Raw genomic sequence first — 21,888 nt, 5'->3', positions numbered from 1 at the left:
CCTTCTGAATTAAAACATATACATATATATATTTGTTCTTTAATTCGTTTTATATTCATCCGTTATTTCATCCATCAGATCCGATTCCTGTGCTTGGTGCTGGGGTTAAATCACTGAAAGCTGAACAATCCGGCAATTCAAATATTACTTACGATATCCAAGCCAAGAATTGCGGGAGTTACTTTGTGTATAGATTAGGGCCAACAAAAACGAAGGACAGCGGTTATTGCTTTGGTAATCAACATGAATGTACATTAATATTGTTGCGTTTCAATAAAAATGATAGGTGAACGATTTACTTAATTACTATCAGTCAACTAACCAAAATATTGAATTTAAATGTTCTCAATTTGACCTTATACTTTGGGTGATATTATGCGCATTTAACAGTTTATGATGTGTTTATTGGTGTCTATCGCAGCCGTTTTTTTTGGTGTTCCACTTCATATATACTTATATTTGTTAATGCAGCATCAACATACTTAAACAAAATCCCGGAAAGAGAAAAAGAATGCATTTGAATATCAACCTTACTTTCGTTTTGAAAACTGACGACAGAAATGATTCGATGTACGATATGAATCTAAATTTAGTTTCAGTGCAGATTTGTTTATACGACACACAAACACTAACTCCGATCCTAATAAAAAGACAGTTCCGCTTGGCTTAAATGACTGTAAAGTCATGTAAAATATCGAATATAATACATACATCAACTGGTGGCAAAATGAGTTGCAGATAATTGGTCAGTTACCACATTTTAACTTACTATTTTACCTGTTAATTCTTTTCAGCTCAATTCAACAGTGAAAATGCGTATAATATCACTTTAACACAGACTGTTAAAACATACCGTAATAATAGGACTGGGCTTGTCGGAATTTCACAGCTTTTTGAGCAACAATTGTTATTAACAATTACGTTGACTTTGTGATTGATGCTATTTTATTGTTTAATATGTTTTCATTGACGCTTTTCATTAACATATTTCAGGTATAGGCTCAGAAAGTAAGTCGCTTTTTATGGTTTTATACCTGATACGATGTATTTAGTGGGTTATTTGTATAATGGTAGTTAAAACACGCGAGAACATAGCGTTAATATTTAATTCTCCTTATATGTCACTTGAGCACAACGATCTATAATTGAGAGTTTGAAAAAAAAAATTCCTTAGTCTGTACGTGGGTACGTACGTGACCTGTCTGTGTTCGTTAAAAAAAGTTCGAAATGCACCTTTCCTGAACAGCTCATCCGAATGCGACGATACCTAACAGGAATGTTTCTTTGGTGGTCCTCGTTAACAATTATTCGAATAATTTGGTCGAGGCGCCAGCAACAATTTATACAAATGTCTATTCTCCTTTCCATTTGGGGAAGAGGTTTAAAACTTGGTATGAAACATCCTATTATGGTATTCTATAAAAGTGGGTTTAGATTAGCTCCTGTGCATGAACCACACCCTGCACCGGGGGTTTCCAGTTTTATATAGACTTATACTGTGAATATATAACAGTCCGTTCAAGAAGTCCTCTACTAAGTTTAAAAAGTAATAACAGGCCAACCCCGGGTTCACATGTTTCTCGTTGACTTTATGGAAAATCTGGAACAACGATGCTCAAGATTTTCATATCACGGTATATAACACATTTTGCTTCAATAATATCATTGAAAGGATATATATATATATATATATATATATATATATATATATATATATATATATATATATATATATATATATATATATATCTCTTTTCAATGATATTATTTAATAAATTGGCGCGCAATGTAACGTGCGATAATGTAACGTCACTTCCGCTAAAGATGATATGCTTATTCACAAATAAACGCCGCTGAAGAAGACCGAGAGGTCGAAAGCTACGGCAAATTTAATAAAAGCGTTTTATTTTATATAAACGGCTTAAAGCGACTTTATATTATATATATATATATATATATAGTATAGAGGTCTCCAAAAAAGTATATTCAAATGATGCCCAAGTGGTGAAGACTTATCATGCGCTAGGGTTTACTTTTATGATATGAACATGTTTACATATTCTATAAAACAAGACATAGTGTCTTAATCATGGCTTTGGCATTACAACTTGCCAAGACCATGATTTGTAGACTTATTTACAACAACATCTTAAAAAATATATAAGTATAGAATAACAAGGCCCAGAGTTGTAACTATTGAGAGGTACCTTCGTATAGTATTCTTCTGCTAAGCTTGTTTATAGCCTCTCGAAAGTATACCCGTGAGCTACAGTTTCTTAGCTGAACGTGAGCTACAGCTTCTCAGTTGAGCGTCATATGATCATTGTGAACTTCTTGTTGGTAATAGAGATGTAACTATTTATAGGTGCCTTCGTATAGTATTCCTTTGCTAAGCTTGTTCATAGCCAACCCTCTCGAAAGTATACCTGTTAGCTACAGTTTCTTAGCTGAACGTGAGCTACGGCTTCTCAGTTCGTATTTTATGATCCTTGGAATCTCCTTGTTGGTAATATTTTAATGTGTTAATACTTTCAATATACACTATTATAATTTACTTCATGGAAGACAATCTGTAAGTTTTAATATAATTATGTTAACAACTCAAATTATTTCATAGGCATTTATGTATGTCCAATAGTTCATCTGCTTATATATTAATTTACTTCAGTACCCCCACCAGCGTTTGTTGCCAGGAGCGTTATCACGGTGCTTGAAAATAATAGTAACTCGGTTTGGTTCAGATGCAAATTCGACCCAGATGCAGAACACAATCTTACTTATCAAGTTCAATGGCATGTTTCCGGAAATTCAGAGCATATTTTAACAAAACAGTACTGTCAAAACACAAACATGCAGCCTTGCTTTCTGCCTGAGAAAGAATTTGCTGATATGCATGTTGGCATGGGAACGAACGTACGTTATTTGCAAACGTTTAAATAGCATTCATATAAACGCTAAGATAGCACATCCCTTTTATACGTTGCTTATTTTTTTAACTATAGTTATTGACATTATTCGTTAATTGAATACAAAAGTTGTATTCATTTAATTCTTTTGACATTTGCATTAAACTATTTAAAGGTTTCATGCGCTGTTCGTGCGTTCAACGAAGAGGGTGGGCAACCAGGGCAGTTATCGATGTTTTCGGAAACATTTTTTGTGGGTATCAAGCTCCTAACACCGTACGTCTCAGTTCGAAGAGGTGAAATAAAGTCGATTGAATTACAGTTCACCGTTCCGATTTTCTGTAGAAACGAACTTGGATGCAAAGCCACACTTGATTACTTTACTCCAGATTACGGCACGAACTGTCCAGGTAAAAGGGTATTTTATGCAAGATATATATGCCTCGTTATTCGTATTACTCATACTTCCAAAACAATAACGTTAATGCCAATAGATCGTTGTTTGAGATAAGCATCAATACACACATCCAACAGAAAAAACCTCATACACGACTCAAGGCAACAGTTGTGAATCGGTCCGTTAACGATGTATGGATTTCGCCTATACATATTCTGATAAGATTTACTGTTTTCCTTTTAACTTTAATACTGGATAATTACTGATTCAATGATGTTTTTGAATTCATTATTCCGAACTTGTTTCATTTAGATGTAGAGGGAGACTTTCCATCCGGATGTTCTCAAACAGTTGGGGCGCAACCGCTAGGGAAAATATTAAACGTTGATGTTGGTGCAGCCGAAACTGGCCAATACGGAGTTGCCGGAAAGTTCACGCTTTTCTTACAAATGCACAAAAATGAAAACGTTGCATTTTTGGATGTGCCGTATAAACTGCCAGCCATTGAGGTGAAAACATATTTTAAGGGACACCGATTATAAATATATGTAAATGCATGAGACGAAATACATTCAATAATTAAATAATGCTTGTACAGTATATGTAAATACAGGTAACCACATTATATATATGTGTTTACCCGTGCTTAATTCCTACCGATGACTACGCATCCGTGTTGAATGCAATACTGTTGTAAATTTAGGTTGAAATTTTACCTGAAGCCGACAGACAGTGGCAAGGAAAACTATGTGGTGCACGAAATGACCCGCACATGTACACTTTTGATGGAAGGTAATTACGAAATTAAGGAAACGTTAAGGAAGGATTGGTTTTATCTATTTACGTGCCTAAGAATTATACTTTTGTTTGCAATACTGCATTTATTCTTAAAGTTTGCAATACGTGTCGAGCTCGCTAGCGAATTCATGGACGAATAAAATAAATTATGGACGGCATGACATTTCTTTTAAGATCATTATATTTCAGTTGCGAAATTTAACTAACACGTGTTGAACAATCACAACAATCCTTTTTTAGAGGACTTTCACAACACCAAGTTCTAAGTGTTATATTACACGCGTGTATATGTACCATTAATGATGATTTCATTTAACCACAAACCATCTATATGTGCATGTTATACATAAGGAATATTAAATGATTGTGTTGGATTGCATCATACAAGTTAATGCCGTTAAATGAAAGTCCGTTGCAGATCAAAATAATCAAGCAATATAACACGAGCTTTTCATGGTACCAGCTTGTTTTCTTTTTTAAAGACAGTCTTATTTGACACTCTGGGTTATCCCAATGAAATTTAAAACAAGCTTGTTGAAAATTGTTTTTTGATATTGACTGTTATTAGAATGTAGTTTTGATTTAAATTGAAAAATACACACATATCTTTAACAATGAAAACCTTTTGTAGATCGTATGAGCATCACGCTGAAGAGGGCGATTACATTTTGTATAAACATACAAAATATGAAAATATCGAGGTATACACTTTTAGCTTTAACATATTTTTTACCTTAAGATAAAAACAAACAAATGTTTAAATATGTTTGAATGTTTATATAATTACAAAAACCAAGTTATCAACCCTTAATGTCCTTTTTTTACTCTGACTGCTGACTGTGCTCTCAAGCCGCATAGCCCTTTTTGTATTTTAACAAGGATCTCAATCCGCATAAACCTGATTCTTATTCGAGCAATTGAGTGCATCTTTGTCACTCATTGTTTTATTATATCAAATGCTTAAAAGTCGGTAAATTATTCTTAACATAAACTTAAAAGCTAATTGCGTATAGTGTGTCTTCAATATTTGTATACTTTACGTTTTAAAACATGCTGCACATAAAAACAATCAAACAGGTCCAGCATAGAATAGCCAACTGCACAGATGGTAAAAGTCAAGCTAAATGTAACTGTGGCGTTGCCGTAAGGGCCGGACGTGACGTATACGTCATTAACGTTTGTAACGGATACATCGACATTGGCTATAGGCAGTGCTGGGATAAAGCATTGACGGTGAAAAAAGAAAACGACTATACATACACGGTATACAAGTTTTAAAGGGATCATTTAATTAAATTAAATATCTTTTAACTGAAGCCATAGTGTTATCAATTTTAAAATAAATGTTATTCGGTATTGTACAATATCCGCGATTTGTTATAGGCAAATGTTCAACGATATTTATATTTATTGAAGATCTATCTACCATATGGAACTGCGGTCCGGACCCGCATAGATAGCGCTCCGTTTATGGGCGAAGCCGGTGGAAGGGTATTGGACATTTCTGTAAACCCTTCAAACAAAGATACCAACGGTAACAGTACAGGGTTATGTGGAAGTCTGAACAATGATCAATCAGATGATTTTGAGAATCAAGACGCTTTTATCAATATGTGGAAGGTCAAGCTAAATTCATCCCTGTTTGCTAGCGAAATGTACCATAAGGATCTAGAACCTTGGTTGTTTCCAACTTGCAGCTGCAAGAAGAACAATATTGGAAACAATGACTATACATGTGACAGGAGTTTAACTGGATGTACACGAGGAACTTTAACAGGATATCGCAGTTGCAATGAAGTTACAAATAGTCGACCCGTTCGTTCAGTTAGTGGACATGTTAAAGAAAGACATATGCGAATACCAGTAACACACCAGCGCAGCAGCAACAAATCTGTAGTAAGTTACAAAATCAATTTAATAAATACTGAGAATTAATGTATGGATTGTTGAACTCTTTCAGTGTAAAACAGTCTTGAAATTAAACAGTCATGTACTTTTGCAAACAAAACTTGAATATTGAATCAATTTACAGACTAAGAGGAGCACCAACCCTTGGACTGTTGAAAATGCCAGACTTCATTGTGAAACCCAATTGGCTACGATACAAACTCTTTGCAAAAATATTCAAAACACCCACACAGATGTATCTGTAGATAACTGTGCATTGGATATAATGGTAATTTTGATTCACTCTATGTATTTCATTTTTTCACTTATTTGACATACAGTATATTATCATAGAAAGGTAAATAATACAATTTATTTAAGAGGCATATTGCCTGATGAAGTAAACTCCTTTTCTTTTACAGCTTGCTAACTCCACTGAATGGTTGTCCATGTCAAGGCAGTCTATGCTGGAAACCTGCCAAAATGAAATTCATCGTAACAGTACTGTAATTAGGCATTTAATTGAAAAAGCGGAGGGAAATCACACGGCCGACAATAACGGTACGACGAAAGAGGAACTCGAAAAACTCCAGTACCTACTACAGATTGGTCAGGAAATTGAGAAAAAGTTTTGCATAAATAATTGTAATGGTCGCGGACAATGCACTAACGGTAAATATTTTAGCGTTGAATTATTTGTGTACCGTAATAACTCTAAGTTGTCGGACAGTAAAAAATAATTTTAAAAAATCGTGTTCAAAAATTAAGATACGAAAAATATTCATAAATTGAAAGTGTCAGAAAATTTAGAGACACAAATTAACGTGTCTGAAAATTATATTTATTGTGAAATAAATGCAATAATTCATCAATGTGCAATACTTTTCTTTTGATTAATTCTTCTTTTTTCTGCTTGAAAAATAAATAAATTGCACTTCTTGTCTTAAATGATATAGAACAAAAAGTAAAAACAGAAAACATACTGCTTCTTTAATAAGTCCACAACGTGTTGGGTGAATCCATTACTTTCTACCGGTTTAATGGTTATTTACCCGATTACGTGAATGAAATTGTCCATTGCCCTCAGGCATGCATATGTCACGTTTTATGACATTGATCCTGTTGTAAAAATCTATGATCGAAGTGCCACAAGATAAGTGAAAACAGAGTCTGTAGAATAGCGCGGTAAACTATACTGTCCGAAAATTTAAAGACATTAATTATGGACGAAAACCCGTATGTCCGAAAATTAAGAGTCACGAAAAATAATTATTTTGGCTAAAATAGAGGGTGTCCAAAAACTTAGAGTGTCCAAAAACATAGAGTAATTACGGTATCTACTTTTCACAAAATTATGTCCCGTATAGTTAAATCATGTCTGTAATTAATATGAACTGCTTTATAACTGTTAAACCATGTCAACATTAAAATAATGTGTAACATAGAAACAATTAGACATGTGTTCTTAAATAAAAATACAGATGAAATGAACGAGCTTCTAGCACAGTAATCGTTCCGACACTTAAATGTATGTGTGTGTGATTTTTGTTTTTATAATTATTCTTTTTAATATCAATATGTTTATACCAAGGCACACTTTAATCACTATTGTGACCAGAATTTTAAATAGCTAATTGTTGGTAGGTACGTGTACGTGTGACATGAACTATGGCGCCATAGATTGTTCAATGAATTTGACCAAGCCACCGAAGATTGCGTTAATGAATGACAGTCTCTGTGATACGAATAAAACAGACTGCTCTGATATTGTTGTCAATGGCGGTGAATTTTCATCTTCGAACTTGACATGCAGATTGAAATGGTTCACTGTAAGTTTGTAAATTGTTTCATGAGTTTTATTTATATAGAAATAGTTATTACTTTTTTATTTGTGTGATTGCTATCGTGTTGTCTTTGTAAACACATTACATATTCGGTAAAATGTAGGGCGTTGGAGTACCTATTAATAGTGTAATATTATATATTTTTACGCTTGCTCTCATTAAGTTTACATTGACGTAGGTTACTTTTATATTTTTGTGATTGCTATCGTGTTGTCTTTGTGAACACATGACATATTCGGTAAATTCTAGGGCGTTGAGGTACCTATTAATATTGTATTATTATATATTTTACGCTTGTTCTCATTAAGTTTACATTGACGTAGGTTGACATTAATGGAAGTGTCAGCGAAGATCAAACAGTATTGGTTCCTGGTGAGGCCGAAACAATAGGGACGGCAATTTGTCCTGCTAACAGATTACGACAACGTAGATCGAGTGCAAATACGTTTGTCCGAGGACTCCGTGTTTCCATCAGCAATGATGGATATAATTTCAACGAAGATCAACAGGGATCTGTCTACATTTACAATTCTGAGTGCCAGCTGTATAATATTAATTCTGAGACAGAATTAAACCTAACATTTGTGCTGAAAGTAATTCTGACAATTTTTATATATATTTTAAGTCGATGCGTACATTTGCCACTGTGTTTGTATTACGTTTTAATGTCGTTTAAACTTGAATTGTGGTAGGAATACTTAATTTTACTAATTAACATTAGCATGCAAGTTTTATTTAAAACTGTTTTTTTTTCAGGATGAATACTGTTTTATTGAAGACAAATGTTACATACACGGTACACTAGATGTATCGAAAGCGTTTATATGTGACGCCGCAAATGATAAGACATCGTGGACTGGATACGTTCCTCCGTTGGGTCGGTGATCTTATTTACTTCTTTTATAATTATTTGCTGTTACAATAACAATTATAACGTGGTAAATTCAATTAATTTGACTGTCAATCCGTTGTCCATCTAAGTGTAGTTGATCGCTTATCCGGAATATAAATTAAATAAATAAAAATTTCAAACCCTAAAATGTTTTCGTTTTTTTTTAAATTGCATTAATACTTCTTAAAAGATTGACTTCAAGCAAAACACATGTTAAGATGACAGAGTGCAGTGCTTTACATTTAAAACAATGACGGTGCTTTATAGATTTACTGATCTTCCTTTAAGTCAACTTCTTGATATTGCTCTTTTTAATTTGTCACTTCATACACATGTGTATGGGGTCCATGTGGAGTTAACTGCAAGTTAAAGCCCTTGGTATTTTATTGAGTGTTTTGTTTTCGCCAATATGTAATTAAAAGAAACGTTCGTGGCACCCTATATATACATACACATATATTAACCGTAAACACTATAATATGATAAATAGTTTTCGGGAGTGGTTAGGAATCGTTGTTCATCAACATTCTGATAAACGTGTACATGAATTTAGTTCAAATTTCTTACATTGATAAACAGTATTTTAAAGTAGTTTAACAACTCAAATACATCTTTTTTATTTACGCTTGTATCGTATGAATAATGCTGAATGTATGGATATTTGAACCATGATTGCTGTAGCTACCGATAATTGTTTTTAATTTGTAAATTAAATTCGCGATTAAACAAACCTGACTTTATTCCATCAACCATGACATATGGTATAGTTTATTTACACTGTAAGTTCTTTGCAATAAAACTGTTTTATGTTGCGTTTGCTGATATACTCAGTTTTTTATTACCTTTAATCAATATTACTACAATATAGCAATCGATAAACACGTATTTATCTTGTCAACAGATTGTAAAGACCCAGAAGCGTGTAAGAATATATCCCACTCCGTATGCGAGGTAATTGCCAACGTTGCGAATTGCAATTGCAAAAGAGGCTACAAACTAGAGGAAAATGCATGCAAAAGTAAGATTTGCTTATTCAATTTGTAATTATGATATTGTATTGAAAAGAAACATTAATACAATTATCAGATCATAAATTCAAGAAATGGTAAATTTCATTATTTTATTCAAAATAACATGTGCAAATTAATTTTAAGTTATGCATTTACTTTATAATTAAAAGCGGTTGGCGCTTAAGAAATCAAAATAAAACCAAACCATCAAAAACGTTATATTTTAATCTGTGTTAATGTATTAGGTATTTGATGGATGGGAATATGGTCAGACAAAACGAAAATATAAACGGACTGTGTATTAAAACGATTAATAAAACATGTTAAAAAATCAAACCATGAACCTTTTTATTTCAGAAATCGACAATATTATCGATGATACTCCGGGTAAGAAAATCCTTCAGAATACTTTTTTTTTATAACGAACGTGGTTTGATGTAATTTTATCTCGTGAACATATATAACTCTTCTTGGAAATATTGTCTAAACAATGTGTCAGTGACCATATAAATATATCCTTCTGTACTTTATTAAAATGTGCTTGACATGGTAGTTTAAGAATAATTGCGACACAATTATGTGAAGCAATATATTTCGTACGGAAATTAATTTAAACCAAATCTATATGTTATGTGGTAGGATACAATTAATCTGTCAGATTTTTCGCAAGTGTCTTATCTTAAAGAATAGACATAGTGATAAGATAAGATAGATATCATGATTTTCCATCTGAAATTTCATTTTTATAGTTTGACTTTGGTGAAATAATATGTTCTATGATTTATAAAGTCCCAGACGGCCATGCCAGCTTGGTTGTGGAGATAACTCTAGACTACGAATTCCCGGCAAATATAAATATCGACTCGGCATTCACCTACGAGCGGTATAGAACGATATTGGTCAAAGAGGTACTTGCACCGTTTTTTAGTTATTGTTATATTATCACCTGAATATTATATGCATATTTATAATATAGAAAGAGACAAAGTATTAATCAAATATGTGTTTATTTAATTCTTTACAAATTCAGAGCTCACAATAATCTGTGCGTCAAGTTCTTTTATGAGGTGCGTACCTTATGTTCTGCTTCACTTACAGCTTTCAAGCTTCTACAAAAATGAACTGGGGAATCGACTTGACAAAGTGCAAATAAGAGACATCAAGTACGTATGAAATTACAAACCACATATGCATGATGGTGTTTTGTTACAGCTATAGTTCTTAATAGTATATGTGATTGTAGTGTATACATGTTTATAAATTAATTCAGATAAAGCATACACAATTTCAGCAAATAAACGTTTTATACATGCAGGAATGGCAGTCTGATTGTTGATCACCGTGTGATATTTGTTCAACGCGAACATATTCTAAGTGATGTCACCCAAGCAGTAGTTAAACTGTTCCAATCCAACATCACAATAATGGATAAGAATGCTCGAATCATCAGTGTATCCCTAGGGGAAGATAAAGGTATAAATAGAGTATACTAGGTTAGCGTTGAATACAGAGAAGTTTATGTTGCGAGGCTTAGAACGCCGGGAGCGCGAGCCTTGGCGAGCGCTTTCTATTCTATAAATATATAAATATTCTATTTATCCCATTTGATTTTTTTCAACGTGACATTTAACATAAATAGATCTAATAACCTTAACAATAATTTTAATTCAGTCTTAAAAGCGCTTAAAATCTAACGAATGTAACCATGCGTAGTGATATAAATGTATTTGTTCTGGTACGCAAAATAGTCTTTAAAAAATTCACACACAAACTGTAAAACAAGTAAAAATATCACCATATGCCTCGATTCAATTTTACGCAGTATCCGAATTGTAACACATTACGACCGCAAACAGAAGATTGCACTAATTATAATTCATTTTATTTTCGAAAGAAAATGAACAAAATCCAATATGGCGGCGATTGCTTCCTGACAAAATGATGTCGATGTCAACATACATGTACACCGTCGACGACCTTGACAATTTTGACGAGTAAACAGACAATTGCAGCGACTGACACTTTATTTGACCTAATATACAGGGCAATACGTTTTCCGACTTCGGACGACGAATTTAAGTACGCGCAGAACGTGTTTTTATATAATGTTATGGGTATGCCGTGTGTGATCAGATGCATCAATGGCGTCCATGTTAAAATCATTTTCCCGAAAACAGGGAACGACAAAAGTACAAAAAATCAAAACACGTTCGAAGTAGTATCTTACCTTTAATGATCCTTTAAAACCCATCTAATAATCCATTTAACTCATTAATTGACGATTTTGCATCTAGGGTCTTTAATAATTATTTTAGCATATTTAAATAAAGAACCTTATGCCATCCTATCACTATATTCAAATAAGTTTACGAACTCAATAAACTTTCTTCTTCTTTACACGCTACGTCATGTACTCTACATTACTGCTGTTAAAATGAACCGGATCAGTTTATCAAATAATAGCCGTTGGTAAACTCGGTTGCATTTGCAGATTTCTGCATACAAACATAATTATGTTTAAACTTGGACAATTTTTATTTGTCTATGGTAAATGCGCTTATTGTACAAGAAAATAATTTAATATATAAATACAATGAAAACATTCCATTACATAACAAATAAATGAGTGGATAATACCCGTGTACAAAATGGAACGTTCCGAATTCCAGTGTGGTGCTATTTTTACCATCTTGTACTTTACACAGCTCTATGCCTTACGTGAATTAAATCGGAAAGCAAATATTGCAGATTATTTATGAATTGTGCGATATTTGTATGGCTTGTTGTTCATTCTTAAATCTCAAAAGTATATGCATGGGTTATAAACAATGCACATTACACGAAATAAGGAAAATGTGATAAATTGACAATTCAAATATGTCGATATACAGTACATCTACATGTGAAATAAGTTGCGTTTATAATAAATCGTCAAAAATGTTTGGGGGAAAATGATGCAATAAGTGTCATTTTCAGCTGATTCATCATTATACGGATGACGAAAAATAATGTCATATGACTAGATTTAAAGGTTGAAGGTCGTATAATTTTGAAGCTAAAGTTTTCTCGACTTTATTTCTTATGAAAAAATCATTCAGTGGTAAAGTTAAAAATAGTCCGTGCACGCGATAGGTATATCACATAGTGTTGAATACAGGCTAGTATATTTCATAAGGTGTTATACCGTCAATGTCGCGTTGAAAATGGGATAAAAAGGTATATTTGATCGTGTAAATGCATATGCATTACTTTCGTAACCGTCAAATATGTATACATGTTACAATATTGTCTTATTGTTTGTTATTTTTACCTAGTTCCAATTGACCACGGTTTAGACGCCAAATGTCGCGCGTTTACAAGTGTAAACCCGTGTCAACACGACGAGGAATGTATTATTGTTGAAGGTTTCCTTCGTTGCGTGTAAGTTCAAAATAATAATGCTGTTCTATTCGTTTTATTTGTATGTGTATATGTAGTGACATATGCTGTTAACAAAAAGTATCACGACTGAAAATTGTCTTATTGAGTACCATAATACTTTTATTCTACTAATATACCGTTATTCACTACGGTACCAATATGTGTTATCATGCCACTATATCGTATCATATTTTATTGCAGAAAAAAGACGCATGAATCTGGTGAGTAAATAGTTTTTAATATTCAATTTTGTTTGTATTCGCTATCGTTCTAATGCTGGTTCATTTTCCTTAAAGTAATGCACTGAAACAATAAAATGTGTATTAAAATACCATTAGATAAATTATAAATACCATGCTAAATTATATATGCTCCTTTAATCATACTTAAACTAGTCTTACACAAATATTACACTGCTTTCAGAGGGAATTAAATTGTACGTTATAGTCGCTTCTGTTGTTGGGTCAGTTCTTTTCCTGGTTATTGTGATTCTTGTTGGCGTTATTTGCAAGAAATATTCGCGGTCTTCAAAGGCAAAGATTGATACAACAAACCTGCAAGGCGTTGATCTTTGCAAAATACCCAGACCCAAAATAACTGGCAGTGAGCTAGGATATGGGTACAATAATGTAAAGCCGGACGCTCCAAAGAACAGGTGTTACAGCTTTAGTGTTCACTGTCGAATTAATAAGATTTAGTTATTGTTTGAATGCCATCAGTGCTTTGTTTTCATTTTAGAAAATAAAATGTCTTTCAGATTATAAACCAATCGACTCAAGTATATATAAATTACACATTCAAAACATCGTAAATACAATGATCACTTGATTCTACGCCTTTACATTGCATATATTTGTACATATTTTTTATCTATTTAAAAATCATCAACTGCAGTGAACTAGACGAAGTTATGATAGAATTTTAGATGATGGTTAAGACAAATGATTAGTGTGTAAAATAAAATTAACAAAATAACCACCAAATGTATACTTTGAAATTGCGTTTTCAGGAGGAGGTATGTTCAAAATGAAAACATGTATGGGAGCTTGACTGGCTACAGCGGCAGTGTTGCAAATGACGGATTTCCAAACACAGACATGTAACAGCAGACCATAAACCAACTATGAAACAAACCTTCCGCCTACCGCATCCTAGATTTATATATTGGGAAGCTTTATATATTTTACAACAATAAACATTAACTTCCAAACCTTATGTGTGAATGCAAAGTGTATAATTGATTTATATAAGATCTGAAAATGATAATAATGTATTTCGTGTACAATAAAGGACATAATACGGACAATATTACATAATTATATGGAACAAATAATTGAATAAAATGTTTTATTTAAATTTATTTTTATCTATATTTAATCAGGACTTTAAAAAACGTTATTTGTATCTATATTTAATCAGGATTGTTTTCTTGTACTTTTCACCTATGATCGCTGGGGTTGTTTTTATTACATAATGGTGTCTACTGATATGTTTTTAAATCCACTTGATTTGTTTTTCTTAAAAACTCATAAAATATGTTAACATCCAATATAATCCTTCGAAGCCAGCCGTTAGGAAGAGCAAAACCTTTTTTAATATTGGACACCTTACTCATGGAATATCCAAGTTATGGGCATAGTTTAATTTTAATATTGTGTACAAATATATATCTTATCATATTTTGTTTGGCTTTACTGTTCATTTTCCGTATATTTGTTAAATTATAAATAAACAAGTTTTTATAGTGATTTGTTATAAAAATTATTTTCAAATAATCTAGATCAGACTTTGTATTTATTTATTTTATAATAAATTATCGTTCGGTATTCAACTTCTAAGCTCTATACGAGTTCCGATCATTTTAACTACAAGAACACTACATTTCCCTAATATTTACGTGATAGGTTAACTCCATTTTTTTCTATTAATTACTTTACGAAAAGTGGCTTTTTACGATCGTGCTAAAATGTTTATGAATATCACACAAGAAAAGATTTAGAAGTTGCCACAACAAACTAAAGGCAGTTATATTTTGATATCATGGCATCTAAAGTTCGATTGAACAGCCATGAACTTATCAATGGGAAAAAGACTTTAAGGAAAATCTTAACTATAAGAACATATTTTGGTTCTGAATACAACTATCGGCGAGGGTCTTGGAAAACCTTCGTTGTTATGAATTTAATTGAAGTTAAGAAATTTTGATATATGATAATATTAACATATAGCTAGTAACTTTATTGCTTTTCTCAATCATAATAATGTGTTGGTTAAAGCGTAAACGATAAGTGACTGTTCACATTAAAATCGTTCGTGTGAGTGCACATATTTTGACTTTTTTCATTCAGTTGCTTGCCTACGATTGGTGAGTTAATATGCTGGGGTAAAGGTCAAAAGGTACTGATAAAATACAATTTGTGTTTCAACGTGTTGATGCTTTATACAAATCCGCTATAGTCAACGAATTTATTGTTTGAATTTAGTTCACTATCTTATTGTTTTTATCGTCTTGGACAAATAATTACTCAAAGATGAACGTAAAACGATACTTTTTAGAAATTGGAATAGGATAAAAAACGCAAGAATATTTTACTGCATAAAATGATACTGTAAAATGCATGAATAACCTTAATGCCTGGTTTAGTTCAGTGTTAACCACATGTATGTACTTTTGTCAAATTAATCAAATTAATTATTCATTAAAAGAAATAAACAAACTACGATTAAACAAAACTAATGGAGAGTATTTCTAAATTAGTTATAGTATTGAAATCAGTAAAAACAAGAATAAAACAAGAATACAAGTAAATAAAAAAGGTACCCTCAACTGGGCTCGAACCACTGGCCACTAAAGTAATCGTCTAACGCTTAGATCACTCGGCCATCTGTGCTCATACAATGAGTGATGTATTTGATACTTTATATAAGCACTCGTAGTGTCACAAAACATTAAGGCATTAATGAATAATTTTGATAGTTCTGTTGTTGTCTTAATGTTATCAGCAATTTCATATGGATTTATCATAATCTGATTTTACATTTGTACATTAAGGTTTTTTCATGACATCTGTTGACCCTAAATATGCTTAACATTCGTAATATATGGCTGAGACAGATATTTATATATACATTTTCTAAACATGTTTTAAGTATTGCCTAATGGAATTTATTTTGCAAATACAATTTAAACAAATTTGATAAAATCAAGTTTATTCTGTTATACCCGTGCTAGTTCTCGTTTTATAAACGAGTCTTTGCTTCTGAACAATATTCTCTAAATATGTCAGATGAATGTGACTGACAATATTGCTATGATAATATAGAATATGTTTTAATTATAATCCATGAAACTATGTCTCTGTTTTGAACGAACGACAAATATTATCTAGGAGGGGAAAGCACTTGTTTGTATTAGAAAATTTATGGCTACCCAGCATTTAAGCACTGGCTATTTGGTCGCAGTTCTTTGCGCATCTCGTGTGATATCTCTAGTAGATAAGTGACGAAAAGGGAATTCCAAAAACCAACATCACCGTGGTAAGTATTCTCTTTTTTTTCAAAATACTTGTCAAACTAATTAATTATGCATATTTCTTTATCTGTGTATAATATAAATAATAGTAGTAATACATTTTTAGTTAGCGATTAAAACATAGCTTGTATGCAATAACTCACATTATTGCTCAATAATAAATTTAACATTTCATAAGCAAGCAAAATGTAGTATTAACACATCATTTTACGTAAAACTAATCTTTGCACTGGCGAGCATTTATCATTTGGATCAAAACATGTTTCATCTTCTTCAAATTAACGATCGCTGGGGATGTCAGCGTTTTTTAGACATTGAACTGCTCGACTATTCGAAAATATAATAAGTATATCTTCTGGACGCGCAAGTTACCTCGTCCCTCAAAACGATAGTTTCCTTAAATCATAATGTTCGTACATAAACTATGAACGAATATTTTCATCAATGATATTATCAGGTGCAATCATACGCGTAGCCTTGTTTTGTATATTTTTCCAATTTCTTGATCAGTTTTGTATTTTGACCAGTTTTAAATCCGTATTGCCCTGTTTTTTATATTGACCAAGTTCTAAATTCGCAAAGCATTGCTTTGTATTCAATCAGTTTATTCCCCCTTTAATTACATATGTTTTTTGTTCAAAGCTTTCTTTCTAAACGAGAAATGTCTCCATATAAAAATATGTACCAACATGGCATATATATTTCTTATCCCCCGCCATATGCGGAGGGATATATAATTGGCGTTGTTCGTTCGCCCGTCCGTCCGTCAGTTAGTCAGTCTGTCATTCCGTCAGTCCGTCCGTCCGTCTGTCACAAAACGTGTCATGGCTATATCTCAGAAACTATATAAGATATCAACATGAAACTTCTTTGATACATAAATATCGGTGAAGAAAAGTGCCATGCACATGAACATAACCCTACACATTTAAAAAAAATATTTATTGCCCTGTGTTGTTTTGGAAGATGTTACTTTTCAGGCTTTATCTCAAATACAATACAAAACTTCACTATGAAACTGAATGAGCATAAAGATAATGACGTGAACTGCAATGCATGAAAAAAAACACAAATACCCTACACTTAAATAATTTTAAAATAATACCATACATCAAGGGTTTTGCACCCATCCATTAATAAACTTTATTTTTGCGGGGGATATCAATTCAACGGATTTGCTTGTTTTTACAAGCATTTACACTATAAGTCACGACACCATTTACGTAAAGTTATTTTTACACTATAAATCACGACACCATTTACGTAAAGTTATTTTATGTTAAATACATATCTTGATAAAACCATGCTAAAATTTGAAAATATCAAATAGGTCTCACATAGAACAGCTAACAGCACAGATAATAACAGTCCAGCGAATTGTGGCGTTATCGTGAGGGTCAGACTAGCAGTCTACGTCATCAACTTTTGTGAAGGATGCATCAACATTGGATATTGGCAGTGCTAGGATTATCCGTTGAGGGTGAAAATTGAAAACGACTGTACATAAACGGTATCAACGTTTGTAAGGGAATATTAAAGTCAGTTTGATATATATATTTACTGAAGCAAACGTGTTTTATACAGAAATGGTATCAAACAATAAAATACCCGTTACACATTAAATACGTTTGCCATTGCGAAAGTTTAAGGGTGGAAACAAGCGAACGATTTAAAAGGTTGCATGGTCGTTCAAAAGGCTTCAAAAATCACCATATTAAATTTGTAGAACACCCATGTTTTTCTCGAAAGAGTATTCTCAGTGACAATATCTGTCTTTTCTTCGCGAGCCAGAATCTGTAAAAGAAGTTTGTGATGTGAAAATCCACTACGAGTCCACCTTGGATGCAAATAGTGTTGAGGGGACTTAATGTATAAAGTAGAATAATTTTATTTACATATTTGCGCATTTCATTTTACAAGGTGGCGCACACTGATTTGATTCATTATGTAATCAAACTGCCATTGCTGCGCATGTATATCAACCTTTTCAACGTAATATGTCTGGACTTTGGTTCCCGACCATTCTGCACATCACGCTTGCGTCCTGAAAAGTCAGGAGGTTGTAGCATACTTTTTTCCAATCGCTGATGGTAAAAGAGTCCCGATTAAATATAAAAATTACCGAACTATTCAAATCACTTTTCATATGAATTTATTTATGTTATTTAATATATAGAAATCATGATACATATTGTACAAGTAATACCCGTTGACAGAGTTGGTTCTTTCTTTAACATTAACTCTGGTGTTTGTATACCATGCGTAAATATACGCAAATGGATTGCGGCCCTTTCAAGCTTGACGTTAAAATATAAAAATAAATTGAACGTTTTCTGACTTTTTGATTTTTAATTTGTCGATTAAACTTAAATAAATGTGTGCATTTGTAAACATATAATCGTAGCATTATAAAATATTTAACCTTCATCTAAGTAAATAACATGTATCACTTAATATGAGCAGGAAGGGTTGAATGGTAACTTGTCAGAGCGCAATGGTGTGACTAACTGTTTTGTTACATATGCATCCAGAGATTATCGTTGTCAAATTACGAAAAGTAGTTCATACAATTGTTAAATATAAACATTGCTCCCTTTGGAACACTACGAAAAAAAAATCATTTTGATTGCTGTGAAAATAAATGGTTCTTGTCCAGTGCAGTCAAAACCATGCGTTTTTATTAGACCATTTCCGAATCTTCCATGATTGTAAACGGAAATATTGTTGTGATCATGGTATGAATTAAATCTTTTGCTGGTCAAAATAATTGATATTTTTCTTTAGAATAATCTTTAATAAATTTTCTTTTCTTAAGAAGCGGAAACATAGTCTGTCTCAATTTGACCTTTCCAAAACAGTTAACTTTTTGTATTTATGAAAGTACAGGTGATCAGTTTTATATATATAGCCAAAATATATATACCCTCGGCACATCCTAGCCTCTTGCACACCACTACAGCTGCCGCTATGTATATGAGGTCATAACACACCATTTCCCATACAGAACCCATGACTATTTCAAGGCGACCATACTACTTTGGTGGACAATTTGTTAGAAGAACTTCAGAATCGAAAAATATATTGACATATTTGTTAGCTAAAATCACATATTTCTTGCAACAAAATACGTTACATTATTATGCATCTTAATCTACATTATTTATCAATGGCAAAGACGTACATTACATCTATTACAACAAACATAAGCTTTTTAATCAATGCATGATATTTTATTACGAATACGTACTTCATTCCTGTAGATCATCATCGTTGTGATCGCATTTGCTTGGAGAAAGCTATTCGCTGGATTTACAATGGAAATGGCATGTTCGGTACCAATGCAAATTTTGTATCCATTATAACGGGCCTAGTTCCCGCTCAAAAATGTGCTCGCCCATTAGCTTAGAATCATCAATGCACATACTTGGTGTTTATATAATTTTAATCATTATCAAAGCTAATACTAAGTTTATCTTTATGTTATTTTGTTGTTGTTAAGATTTTATAATGCACATCAGGACTACCAGCGGTAATATTAATCATAAGCTCTTCGAGGCTTTAAAGTTAAACAACAATTAACGCGTGATAATACTTATCACTTAAGTACAGCATTCTACAGATAACCTTACTTCAATGTCATCGAAGCCGTCATTGCATATCGTCCCCCACTGTCCTCTGTACTCCACCTAAAAACGACCGACTAGGAAATGGTACCGTTCACAAGCCAAATTGGTTAACCTGTATAAATAAAATGAATAAAGCAATAACAACTTATCCACATCTATCAATAACCAACAGTATAATCAAAATACGTTTAAACAACATTAATAAATTACATGTTTAATACATTACGATAATAAGTACATGCGGAATAGGTCTTTGGGCAGGTCACATTAATTGTAGACAGTCTGAGTGAATGATTATGGTAATCACTCGTTTATATTGCATTGTATACAAATTGTTTACGAGAAAATGAATTACTTTGAAATTGCTATTTACATCAACTCAAAACAATTGATGAAATGCTGTCAAATTCAATTAAAACATGTTTAGATAACAGCTCTTTAGGTCCAGGAGTTTTTTAAAAGGCAATAAACACGTCGTTCTATTGAAAAGTAAGCATTTTAATCATTTAAATTACATTTAAGAAGAGCTTTCTAACTTATGCATCAATTTTGTCATTCACGAGCGAAATTTCCCCAAGACAATTTTGTCCAAGAAGTCAACACTTGAAGCTAAATCCCATCATCCCACACTAGACCTTGGCTTCTGAAATGGTGCCTTACAGAACGGTTCCCATATCTCAGAAATGTTCACATCCACCTTACCGAACCGATTGTGAATGTTCGTGAAATATAAACAAATAGTTATATACATTCTTACATTTTTACATAATCATATATTAATTGTGTATAAAATAATCAAATAATAATAATGAAATATCTTGCGGATGTTATAAAATCGTATTGTATCCTAAATATATGCAATGTAGAGTATAGATTAATTTTCACAAAGGACCTTAAATTTCTCTCGCATTCGGGAAAACCTTAACTGCAAGTCGACCCAGAATAATACATAAGTACATTGTGTGGTTCAATAAAGGTGTCTACTTACCTATCATATGGGGAACGAAAACGTGTAACATGCCCAGTCATATACTCGGATTATTATTTTATATCAACAGCTCAAAGTTTCAAAATGTGTATAACTTAGTTTGTAGCGTTCATGCAGCAAACATATTCGTAGTTTTTGAGACATCTTTTTATTTCAAAATATTATTTGTAAAGAGATGATTTATATATGTTTAGTTATCTAAGGATAATTTATGCCTACGTCTTCAGCGAAATTGCAGTCCGAGACAACCCAAGGCTCATTGCTACGCTCTGATATTTCTTATTTGTTTTTATTGCCCGTTTAATAACTAATCAGCATGACTACTCATGTCCCTGGACCATAGATATTCGATGGAACGTCTTCCGCATTTAAATTGATGAAAATAAGAATATTATTTTGGTGGAATGGTTAACCACATCTTACCACAATACTTTACCACCATTTGACCCGAGTATGGCTACCAACAAGGCGGATATTTCTAGCAGCATGATCACCCATGTTATGTAAAACTTGAAAGAAATGTTTTTGGTACTATTTGGAAAGGTAGAAATGCATTTCTGTAATTACGTCATGCTCTCAATTTTACTA

At 32.5% G+C, this 21,888-nt stretch overlaps 1 protein-coding gene across 1 annotated transcript in view; it reads left to right on the top strand.

Annotated features, from left to right (window-relative positions):
• The window catches only part of LOC127866627 (uncharacterized), a 44,144-nt gene extending 29,211 nt beyond the window's left edge, over positions 1-14,933 (top strand). Inside the window, exons 40-62 of the mRNA XM_052407329.1 lie at positions 79-234; positions 994-1,008; positions 2,669-2,913; positions 3,082-3,316; positions 3,616-3,812; positions 4,007-4,095; positions 4,733-4,802; positions 5,179-5,364; positions 5,518-5,997; positions 6,134-6,277; positions 6,411-6,660; positions 7,633-7,817; positions 8,156-8,425; positions 8,589-8,709; positions 9,626-9,742; positions 10,092-10,121; positions 10,524-10,642; positions 10,833-10,897; positions 11,050-11,207; positions 13,049-13,154; positions 13,356-13,375; positions 13,578-13,809; positions 14,164-14,933. Of these exons, the coding sequence (XP_052263289.1) occupies positions 79-234; positions 994-1,008; positions 2,669-2,913; positions 3,082-3,316; positions 3,616-3,812; positions 4,007-4,095; positions 4,733-4,802; positions 5,179-5,364; positions 5,518-5,997; positions 6,134-6,277; positions 6,411-6,660; positions 7,633-7,817; positions 8,156-8,425; positions 8,589-8,709; positions 9,626-9,742; positions 10,092-10,121; positions 10,524-10,642; positions 10,833-10,897; positions 11,050-11,207; positions 13,049-13,154; positions 13,356-13,375; positions 13,578-13,809; positions 14,164-14,257 (3,584 nt within the window). The 3' untranslated portion in view covers positions 14,258-14,933. The remainder of the gene's footprint in view (positions 1-78; positions 235-993; positions 1,009-2,668; positions 2,914-3,081; positions 3,317-3,615; positions 3,813-4,006; positions 4,096-4,732; positions 4,803-5,178; positions 5,365-5,517; positions 5,998-6,133; positions 6,278-6,410; positions 6,661-7,632; positions 7,818-8,155; positions 8,426-8,588; positions 8,710-9,625; positions 9,743-10,091; positions 10,122-10,523; positions 10,643-10,832; positions 10,898-11,049; positions 11,208-13,048; positions 13,155-13,355; positions 13,376-13,577; positions 13,810-14,163) is intronic.
• Positions 14,934-21,888: the final 6,955 nt, after the last annotated feature.

The sequence above is a fragment of the Dreissena polymorpha genome, chromosome 2 (assembly GCF_020536995.1).
Source record: "Dreissena polymorpha isolate Duluth1 chromosome 2, UMN_Dpol_1.0, whole genome shotgun sequence".
Lineage (NCBI taxonomy): Eukaryota > Metazoa > Mollusca > Bivalvia > Myida > Dreissenidae > Dreissena > Dreissena polymorpha.
Note: the sequence above shows the minus strand (reverse complement) of the source record. Positions and strands in the feature narration are given on the sequence as shown.